Source organism: Vombatus ursinus, unplaced genomic scaffold, assembly GCF_900497805.2.
Source record: "Vombatus ursinus unplaced genomic scaffold, bare-nosed wombat genome assembly UNPS02009205.1, whole genome shotgun sequence".
Taxonomy (NCBI): domain Eukaryota; kingdom Metazoa; phylum Chordata; class Mammalia; order Diprotodontia; family Vombatidae; genus Vombatus; species Vombatus ursinus.
This window is the reverse complement of record NW_020948983.1, coordinates 56,505,253-56,516,687: the sequence shown is the minus strand read 5'-3', so window position 1 is coordinate 56,516,687 and position 11,435 is coordinate 56,505,253. Positions and strand designations below refer to the sequence as shown.

Below are 11,435 nucleotides of genomic sequence, written 5' to 3'. Positions count from 1 at the left end.
CACACACACACACACACACACACACACACACACACACACACACACACCAGGTATGGTCCCTCAATTCTCAAGCTGTGAGTTCTACATGGAAGAGCTATACCCACAGGCCAGGCCAGGAATGCTCATGGAGGGGGCCAAGAAGTTTAGTGAAAAGAACATTCAGTGGAGCACATGATTTGGAATTTGGATCTAACTACAGGGGACCTCAGGAAAGTAGTTTAGCCTCCCTGGGTCTCATTTTCCTCATCTTTCAAATATAAGATTTAGACCAGAGAGGTCCCTTCCAGCTCAAAATCCTGTGGTCTAATTTCCCAGGGAGAGCTGTGGAAACCCTGAACATCTAAGAAAGTTTACCAGCTAGAACAAGAGACTAGGTGTTAGAGCCTTATGAGCTCTGATATAGACACACGTTGGGAAAGGCTGCAAAAATGCAGTGGAGGAAACAATTGTGACTGATTTTGTGATAGTTACCATAGGAGCACAGATTTAGAGCTGGAAGGGAATTTGGAGGCCATCAAGCTTAACCCCACCCCACCCTTTATTTATAGATGAGGAAACTGAAGCGAAGAGAGGTAAAGTGATTTGTCCAGAGTCACACAGCTAGTTCACTTCTGAGGCAGTATTTGAACACAGGTCTTCCTGATTCCAAGTTCAGCACTATACCCACTTGCACAGTTTTCTGGTGTTCTCCATATCTGACATCTCAGGCAGCTTACAGCACAGCCTAATACGCAAGACTTCCTCAGGACACACATCATATAGGTCAGGGATTCTTAACCTTTTTCTTTTTTTAAATCGTGGACCCCTTTGGCAGTCTGGTGAAGTCTATCTCAGAATAGTGTTTTTAAGTGTATAAAATAAAATACATAGGACTACAAAGGAAGCCAAGTTCACAGACCTCTGAAATCTTTCCATATGCCCCTGAGATGTTCCTAGATTAAGAACCCCTGGTATAATGGAACATAAATGTAGGCTCATAGGAAAAGCCATACAATTAGCCAAATCCCCAGAGATGCACTGTTCTGATAGAAAGAGGCTTCATCTAGTTCTTCAGCTCTTCCTTCTGATGAAACACATTGATTTGCCTTAGCAATAGAAATAGAGTAGCTGTAAACATCAGCCCAGAGGTTCAGTCTTTGCCTACTTTTATATTATCTCTACAGCAGCTCAAAATGGGACAGGAGGAATCCTCAAAGATATTGATGACAACTTCGCCACCTTCCTGATTGTGGTAACAGCAGCTGAAGACTGCATAGTACTAATGCCGCTGGGATGACTGAGATGAAAAACTTTGGTATGAGAAGAGTCTCTGTTCTGAGACTACAAATTGCTTCTCCAGAGTGGATGTTGTTTCTTAATTTTCCTGAGGCAATCGCAGTTAAGTGACTTACCCAGGGTCCCACAGCTACTGTCTGAGGCTAGATTTGAACTGACTTTAGAGCCAGTGCTCTATCCACTGCATTACCTGGCTGCCCCAGTTTTGTTTTTTAATTAAACTTTCCTTTGATACATTGTAGCAGGGAAAAGAGCAAGGAATAAGTATTTATATTCTGTCAAGCACTATGCTAAGTAAACATTAACTCATCTGATATTCACAACAAGCCCTGTAAAGTAGGTACTATTATTATGCCTATTCAGCTGAGGAAACTGAGACAAACAGAATAAGTGACTTGACTGGGATCACATAATTAGTTATTAAGTGCCTGAGTGTCTGGCAGAGGGAAGTTACTGGAGAATATCCTCAAGTTTCTGGGTGGAGACTCAAACCAAAGGAAGGGTGGCCCCCTCAAAAAAAAAAAAAAAAATAAGAACCAGGTCCTTCAGGCCACTGCCTCTCTGACATATACATGTGTGGGTTATACACATGCAAAAACAGCTAAGGATTGCAAGCACTATGTGAGTGAACGAGTTCAGAGAAATGAGAGATCTCTGAGGGCCGGGACATGTCAGAGAAGACTTTGTGGAGGAGATGGGAATTGAACTGAGCTTTCAAAGATGGGAGAGATCCAGATAGGTGTAGAGTATGATGTGGGCTACTGAAAGATAGAAATCAATATTCTGATTATTATTGTTCAAGCACCACTTTCTACATGAAGCCTCTCTTGATTTTCCTGACTTATGTTCTAGCTACCTTGCATTTATTTCTTTTCCCCATATTTCTGTTATTTTAATATATTTTATTTATTTCATGAAATATTTCCCATTTTAAAAATTGTTAACATTCATTTTTTAAAATTTTGAGTTCCTATTTTCACTTTGCTTTTTTCACAGCTTTTTCCTTTGGGTCTGTTTCATCTTTCACAACATGACTAACACAGATATGTGGTTACATGATTGCACATATATAACCTATATCAAATTAATTACCATTTTAGGGTGGGGGAGGTGAGGGGGGAGGGAGAAAATTTGGAACTCAAATTTTTTTAAATGAATGTGAAAAATTGGCTTTACATATAATTGGAAAAAATATGATACTATTTAAAATGAAAAAAAAACATTTTAAATAGTATTTTATTTTTTCCAATTACATGTAAAACCAATTTTTCACATTCATTTTAAAAAATTGAGTTCCAAATTCTGTCCCTCCCTCCCATCTCTCCCCCCACTCCTTGAGAAGGCAAGCAATATGATATTAATTATACATATGAAGTCATGCAAAACATATTTCCATATTAGCCATGTCCTTGCATTGATTTGTAATTTATTCTTTATGTACTTATACATGCTGTCTCCTTGAAAATAGGGACTGTTTCATTTTTATCTCTGGGTCCCCAGCACCTACTGCAGCCCCTCCTGCCTGATGTATAGCAGTCACTTCATATGTGCTGACTGATTGATCACCTTCTCCACCAGTTCCAGGGCTGGGATGGACTCACCAGTCGAACCATGAATCCATATGGCCATTGGACTGCACAAGTAGTGGTATGTAGGGAAGGGGACCACTTCTGTCACCAACTCACTGTGTGACCTCGGGGAAATCACCTCACCTCTCCAGGTCTCAGCTTTCTTTTTCAACAATATAAAGTGGCTGGCTTGACTGGGATATCTCTATGGTCCCTTTAAGATCTTACACAAAAATCTAAGCAGAATTCTCAGGCTGTTATCACACAGACAAGCCTCTTCTGTGTGGATACAGAGCCTACTCATTCATGAACATTCATTGTCCATGGGTTTGTCTTGTGTGTTTGTGTGTCTGTCTGCATGCACCGATAGGGTAAGTGTCTCTTGTGCCTTTGAACCTCTGCTTGCCTGTATTGGGGGGACTGAACTGAGAAGACCCCACCTGTCTGGGATCAGCCCCCAGAAAGGCTGAATGAAAGGAGGGGCAGTCATGCTTACATTTATCCCCAAATTCTGCTCTTAGGTTCCTACATTTTATTGAAAATAGAAATAAGGGGTGTTTTAGGGAAAGGAATAAACAGAGAAGGACAGAAACCTGTGGGAGACTTGGCTCCCCACCCTCCAGTCCCTCTGTGGCCCTTTGCTAGGTGTCTAACTTTAGAGTAGGATGTACTGACCCAGCAGAGTGGACAAAGAGATCGTAGTGGAGAGAAAGAAATCCTTTCAGGCAACAGCAAGGGAAACACTGAATTTTAGAGCCTTAACTAAGAAACTTAGAAAATATCTACTCTAACCTTGCCTTTTGACAGGTAAGGAGACAAATGCCCAGAGCAATGAAGTGATTTACTTTCCAAGGTCACACAGCTAGTTGTACTCTACTATTCTTTCCTGGAATAGGTCCCATGAGACTAAAAGCACCTTAAGAACATGTTTGTTTTTGCAGAATCTCCTTTCAGCTCAGTTGCACAGCGGACAGAATATTGGACTTAAAGTTAGAAGACATGAGTTCAAATCTTAGCTCAAATATTTTCTGTGTGACTATGGGCAAGCCACTTAACTCTTTCTGCCTTAGTTTCCTCATTTGTAAAACAAAAATAATAATAGTATCTGCTTCAAAAGCTTGTTGTGAGAATCATATCTAATAACATGTAAAGTACATGGCAAACCTAAAAGCACTAATGAGAGCTAGCTATTATTTCCAAATGTTATAAAGGCAGATCCTGAGGTCAGTGAAGCTGTTGGGAAACAGAGGCAGAATCTGTTTTCTTGATCCTTTGCTGGAGAGGAAGGAAGCAACAATTGATGAAGCTTAGGGAAGGAGCTTCAAAGTGGACTGTCCTTATCTGTAAATGGGGGTCTCTGCAGCAGAAAGGCCTTCGCCTGCCCACTGGCGGCTGGGCACAGTTTCATAAATCATAATGTCTTAGAGCAAAGTCTGGCAGAAACCATTCCGTTGCAAGGCCCCCTGACAACCAGGCTGGGGCCTTGTGGGAATGAACAAACCAGTGCCACAGGCATCAAATAAAATTAATGTGATGGGGGCTCATCTGCAGAGTTCCCCCCATTCAGCCCTGACTGTATCAGGCTGGCCATTCACCTCCAAGACAAACACTTTGCCTCCAAGGCTGGAAGGAGAAGTAAGATTCTTCAGGGATGACATAAACACCTATATTTTTATATTTCCTGACCACATAAGCATAGAGAACAGAGTTCCTTGGCAGGCCAGTCAAGCTCTGGCAAGGCAACCTTATTCAAAGGGCTCCCCATACATGCCTATCTCAAGAGCTCAGAGCTTACCTTCACCCCTAAAGGGACAGAGAGGCCTGTGGCAGAGGCCCAGCAATCTGCCTGGTGATCCATCTCTATCCTGAACACTTGTTAGTGAAAGGACCGAGGAAAAAGAATATATATTTCTGCCCTCTGGAAGCCCCCAGTTTGTTGGGTGAGCTATATCCATTCACTCAAGGAACACTCATTAGGCACCTTATCAGGCACTCATCAGGTACAAAGACAAAAATTAAATAGTCCCTGCCCTCAAGGAGCTTACATGCTACTGGAGGAAAACAACACGTACACAGACGAATAAATACAAAATATCTACAAAGTAAATACTTACATTTAGGGAGCATTCAGTCTGTCGGGGGAGACCATTGCCCAATCCTCATCTTTGGTTTTTGGGTAAGTGACCCAATGGGTCACTTAATGGAGTTAAGTGACTTGCTCAGGGTCACACAGCTAGTAAACATCAAGTGTCTGAGATTGGATTTGAACTCAGGTCCTCCTGACTCCAGGGCTGGTGGTCTATCCACTACGCCACTCAGCTGTCCCTTTTGGTTTCTTTGTTCATTCATCACAGTAAAATTTTAATGACCTTCTAGCATATGCAAGGCATCAACTGTATTCATCTCTTGCTCTATAATCACTCACAGGATCGTAGATGTAAGGCTAGAAAGGACCTTAGAGGCCATTAAGCCCGACCCTTTTATTTTACAAATGAGCAAAATGAGTCCCAGAGAAGTGACTTCCCCAGTTACAAAGCTAGTTGTGTCGGAATTTGAACTCAGATCTTCCTAACTACAGATATAGCACTCTGGTCACTATAACACCTAACTGTAAGAAACTACCCCTTTTATATTTGAGCAGTTTGGTTGCTAAAAAGGGGAGAAAATGAACTTTTTAATAAAGAAAAGAAATTAAATCAATTTATTTGGCTGTTTTTTCAGTCATGACTGACTCTTCATGACCCCATTTGGGGTTTTCTTGGCAAGGATACTGAAGTGGTTTGCTATTTCCTTCTCCAGCTCATTTTACAAATGAGGAAATGAGGCAGACAGCGTTAAGTGACTTGCTCAGGATCACAATAATAAGTGTCTAAGGCCAGATTTGAACTCGGGCAAAGAAGAGTCTTCCTGATTCCAGGGCCAGTGCTCTATCCACAGCACCACTTAGCGGCCTGTGACTGGTCTCAACCCAGAGCAAAGAGCGCAGAATACTGAAGCCCTACGTTCCTTGACTCCTAGGTTTGCTCTCATCCCCACCTTATCAAAATAAGGGTGTTGATTCTGCACCAATCAAGATTTGTTGATTCTGCTTCCTATGAGTGAACCTATATGGGAAGACTGGGGAGATCCTAATGGTGGAATGAGTGTTCCAGAAAGGCCTCACTTATTCTCAAATTATCTCCAAACTCTGTACAGGAAATTCCCACATGAGTCTCTCCTCTGGTGAAGACAGTGCTTCCCAAACTTCGGCCAAAGAATATTTTGGAGCTTGAGCTATACTGATGGAAAACATAAAGGCTTATCCAAGGAGAGCAGGATTATGGAGGGGCATCAGGATTAAGGATAGGCAGAGGTATTTTAGGAAGTTTAAGTCTATTTTCTTATCCAAAATGTTTTACATAATAAGTGTATTTGATACATATAAAGGATAAGTTCTGATGTATCTTAATCTCTCTGAAAGTCAGTCTCCCATTCAGTTCTGATTTTCTATGATTCTGTTATAACCCTCATGACACAAAAGACCCAGGAACACTTTAAGGACTTCTAATTTCTCTCATTTTTTGCCCCAACCTAGAAGGTCTAGAAATTTCAAATATCTGTCATACTTTCAAGAGTAGTTGCTAGCTCCCTTTACTGTTTGAGCACCCAGTCTAAAAACACAAAGAGTTTCATTTCTAGCCAAGACTCATCTCTGAGCCCATTGAAAATAAAAACATCTTTTAAGCCATTCCCCAAAAACCTATGTAATCTCCATGACTCACAGTATAACCCTGGCTAGGGCACTGATAAAAAACAATTGAGGTTTTCTCCCCACACAACATGGTGCTCCCTTTCATGGCACCTCTATTTGTGCCAGGTTGCTTGTTTCTAACAATTCCCACCTGGTGCACCACTGCTATCTCTTACTGATCAACACTTTTTCCACTAGCTCTCTTTGGTCTTGGCTCAGGCTGCTGCCCTCTATAATTTGATAGCTCCAATTTCCTTGAGCAGATGGTACTTATCATCTGCTGAGATGAACACACAATATTCTTTTGGTTGTGCTTAATTTCATCCTTCATCAATTCATACAAATCTTCCTATATTTCTCTGAGTTCCTTATATTTATCTCTATAATATTCCATTGTATTCATGCAATAGCTTTCTCCCTGTAATTTCATAATTGACAGACAACTTTGTTGCCAATTCTTCATTACTACAAAAGTATGACAATAATTTGTGGCTTGTGGCTCTCACTTTGTTTGCTATTCTCAGTAATTCATCTCTCCTCCCACAGATAGCACTGTAATCTTTTCCCAGGGCCAGGCTCTGCAAATTTCTGGAGGGAATATCTGCTGCTGTTTTCCTGGGTTATTGAATGTTGTTTTATTCCAAGATCTCAGGGAAAGCTTAAGCAGGGGATTTATAAGCTTTCAGTGCCTGATCCAGGGCAAATTCTGATTGTTGTTTCTCTGATCTGAGTGCTACAAGTTCTTGACCTGAGTCTGAGCAATATGCCTGTGGGCTTACCCTATTTAGAGTGCCAGTAGACTACTCCTGGACTTAGCCACTTTCTGTGAACTAGAATGCTTTCCTGGTTCAGAGTGACAGAACTATAGGTTTCCTTTGGGTCTGTGGTTCTTGCCCTGGTTATTCCTTTGTAGGCTTACGATTAGGATAGAAGCTAAAACTAAGACCCCACTGCATTCCTGGGGTCTGAGCCACACAGCTGCTGCTTCCTTCTTAACTTCTTCATTACTTGATACACAGGCTAGGAGTCCCAACTACTCCTTACCCTGGAATGTCAACCCTATGTACAAGTCCTCTCCTCGGTCTGTCCTGGCTCTGTGATCCAGAACAGAACTGACAGATGGCACTTTTTTCTGTATCTTATACAAGTTTAGGCCCCACTATATTGAATGTAGGACCTCTTCTTTCCCTGGCCAACAGCCTTTACTGGCTCTAGAATATTCTGCCATGCATGCTCCTCCAGTATCCATGGACCTCTCAGTTTGTCTCCTCATGCTGATCAAGGCTGGAAAAATTACTCACTGTGACCTTTTTTTTGCTGCGACAATCAGGGTTAAGTGACTTGCCCAGGGTCATATAGCTAGTAAGTGTCACGTGTCTGAGGCCAGATTTGAACTCAGGTCCTCCTGACTCCAGAGCCAATGCTCTATCCACTGCACCACCTAGCTGCCCCTTTACTGTGACTTTTTAAATTGGATTTCCCAATCAGGATTCAGTCTGGTGGCATTTCTAGATCTGTTTGGAGTAGTTGAAGGAAATGAAAGAGCTTTTTCCTTCTACTCTGTCATCTTGGTTCTGTCACTTAAGCAAAGAGAATTTCAAAGCTGAGTGTGAGAAGAGTCTTTATGCTATAGAGTATCTCTTTTAATATATTTGATTTTATTCTTTTTGCTTCTATAGTAATAAATAAAGAACTATATTCAATTAAACCACACTTGTACAATTGACTTCATTATGCTAAGCTCACACAGTTAGGTCCATTGAAATTTAGCAGTCAAGAAAAAGGATTAGAATTAGGAAATGGAGGCTGATCTAATTGGGAGTCTAATTGGGTAGATCCACAAAGACCATGTCTGTAGTGAGATTAGCATTGTCACTCATTCCAGAAAAGAACCAAGGGTTTGCCAGTTCTCCAAGAACTATAGAGAGCTCGATTTTTCCTAGGAGTGCCCCTGGTATTGGATAAAGAACCTAAAACCAGGATGAGCTTGAGATTACCAGTGCCTGCTTCTTAGAGTTGAACAAGATCAGGCAAGCAGCCAGTAACACCACCTGGTGGCTAAATCAGAAAACAAGAAATTATGCCTGACCCATCAAAGAAAGATGACCTGACCAATACTCCTTAAAGTCCTCTTGTACACAGGAATATCTGGGGCCAGGGTAGGCATAGTACTGCTCCCTCCCTTCCACCATCATCTCCAGGGTTTTAGCCTTCATCCTAGATTCCATTGCTGACTCAGGCTCATCTACCCAGCTCAGCATTCCCGTGGCAGCTACTGACTAAATCAATGGATTGTTCGCTTTTGTTAGAGGATTAAGTTGCCAGTCTGGCTAACTGACCAGAGGCTTCTGCTACAGGGTTTGTGGGCACAGGACAGTATAAGCAGCAAGGTCACTATCTGGTAGCCTGACTGCTCTTGTCATTACCTGTTGCTCAGCAAGGGTCTTTGGCGAAGGACATGCCCAGGTAAGCTGGCTGAGGGGGCACTCCAAGGAAGTTCTGGGGAACCAGGAAACCTGAGTTGGCACCCAGCTTCTCTAGGGGATTCAGAAAGGAGGTATGGAAGAATTCCCCCTACCATTCAGGATAGGAGACACTGTTATGAGTATGTTTATTCAGGGTGCCCAGTAAGCATTGAGGGATTCAGCTTATACTCTCTGTAGTATTGCTATAGTTTATATGTTGCTTTGGAAGCACTCTTAAGGTTATCCGTATTTGTCCTGTTTTATTCTATCAGACTAGAAGCTCCCCAAATTTAAACACCCCCAACAGATTATGAGTTTCCCAGTGGTAAGCCCTCTATCTCTCCTATCATACTGGTTGTTTCTTAAGGATAGAGACTGTCTTTTCTGAAGATTTAAAAAAAAATTGTCATTGCTTTTTGTTATTATGTAACAGTGATTTCTGAGGAGGGGAAAAAAACCTTCCTTTTTTAACAAAAAAAAAAATCACAGTTTGTTCCCCACCTCTCAATTGTGAGGAAACAGGTAAATTTCATTTTTCATTCTCTGCAACCATCATTGGTTTTCCATTTACTCAAAATTTGGCTTTTTTTAGTGATCGTTTTATTTGCCTTGTTATAATCATTAAACACAAATGTTCTTTTGTTTCTACTTTTTTCATTCTGCATCAGTTCATACAAACTTTCCCAAGTTTCTCGGAATTCCTTATATTTGTCATTTCTTACTACATAATAATATTCCATTATGTTCATATAAATAGGTTTTTCCTTACCATTTCCTAATTGATGTTTCCAATGTTCCAATGTTATTTCCAGTTCTTTACCAGTACAAAGAATACTACAATTGTTTTGTATATATTGAAGCTTTGTTTTTATTTTTGGCTTCCTAGGGGTTTATGCCCAGTAATGGGATTGCTGGGCCAAAGGGTATTGACAAAATTTCATTTATTTTCTTGCATATCTCCAAATTTGTATCAGCACAGTTGAAGCTCCACCAACTTATATCTGTTTTCCCATAACCCCTCAAACATTTACTCTTCTTGTATTTTGACATCTTTGTCAGTTTATACTATTGAGTTGAAACCAGTTGTTTCCATTTGCATTTTTCTTGTTGTTAGTTATTTGAAGTATGTTTAAAAAACTCATTTATAATTCTTTGGAAATTTGATTATATCCTTTGACCACTTATTTCCTGGAGTTTTATTGTTATGTTTCTCCTTTAATTTCCCATATATCTTGGATATCAAACATTTATGAGTGACAGTTGATCCAAATGCTTTTCTCACTTGACAATTTCTCTTCTATCTGCATTGATTTTATTCATGGCAAAATTTTATTCATGTATACAATTGAAATGGTCTGTTTTGTCTTTTATGAGCTCTTCACTCCCTTGTTTGGGTGAGAAGTCTCCTCCAGCCATCATTTTCAAAGTTACTTTCTCCCATTGGCCTCTGTTTTATGATGTAATATTTTATATTCAGGTTAAACATTCACTTTGGTTCGATTGTTAAATATAGAGTAAGATATTGGTCTGAATCTAATTTCTGCTACACTGTTTTTTTATAGTTTTCCCAGAAACTCTTGTCAAAAGTGAGTCCTGGGGCAGCTAAGCGGTGCAGTGGATAGAGCACCAGCTCTGGAGTCAGGAGGACCTGAGTTCAAATCTGGACTCAGACACATAACACTTACTAGCTGTGTGACCCTGGGCAAATCACTTAACCCCATTGCCTAGCCAAAAAAAGAAAAAAGAAAAAAAAAGTGAGTCCTTCACCCAGTAACTTTTGTTCTTGGGTTTATCAAATTATTGACTAGGGCAGATAGGTGGCACAGTGAATAGAGTACCAGGCCTGGAGTCAGGAAGACCTGAGTTCAAATCTGACCTCAGACACTTACTAGCTGTGTGACCCTAGGCAAGTCACTTCAACCTGTTTGCCTCAGTTTCCTTGTCTGTAAAAAGAGTGCTTCCACCTGTAACCTCTCCTCCAGTCATAGAAACACACCACATCTAGCCCTTCTTATTTAGAGGCATAGCTAAGGGGAAATGAAACGAACATGAGATTTAAAAACAGAAGATCTATGTCACTTCAACTTTCTGAGCCTCAGTTAGAGCCTCATCTCTTAAATGAAGATAATACCTGAACTATCTAGCTCCCGGGGTTGCTAAGAGTATTAAATGAGATAACGTATGCAGGCTACTTTGTAAACCATGAATGAATGAAAGAAAAGTTCTTACTACGTTCCTGAAATTCTGCTAAGCTCTGAGGACACAAATGTAAGCCAGAGAAAGCATTTCCCTCGGGATGATGCCTCTTTTTACTATGGGACCTTCCCCCCTGGTAAGTCCCTATGTCTCTTGTGGCTTACTACATCTTCCATTCATGAAACTTGGTGGGGGAAAGTC

General features: G+C 40.8%; 1 protein-coding gene across 1 annotated transcript in view; it reads left to right on the top strand.

The window, feature by feature from the left end:
• The window catches only part of LCTL (lactase like), a 116,925-nt gene that overhangs the window by 76,775 nt on the left and 28,715 nt on the right, over positions 1-11,435 (top strand). Inside the window, exon 2 of the mRNA XM_027851990.1 lies at positions 11,312-11,370. Coding sequence (XP_027707791.1) covers positions 11,312-11,370 — 59 coding nt within the window. The remainder of the gene's footprint in view (positions 1-11,311; positions 11,371-11,435) is intronic.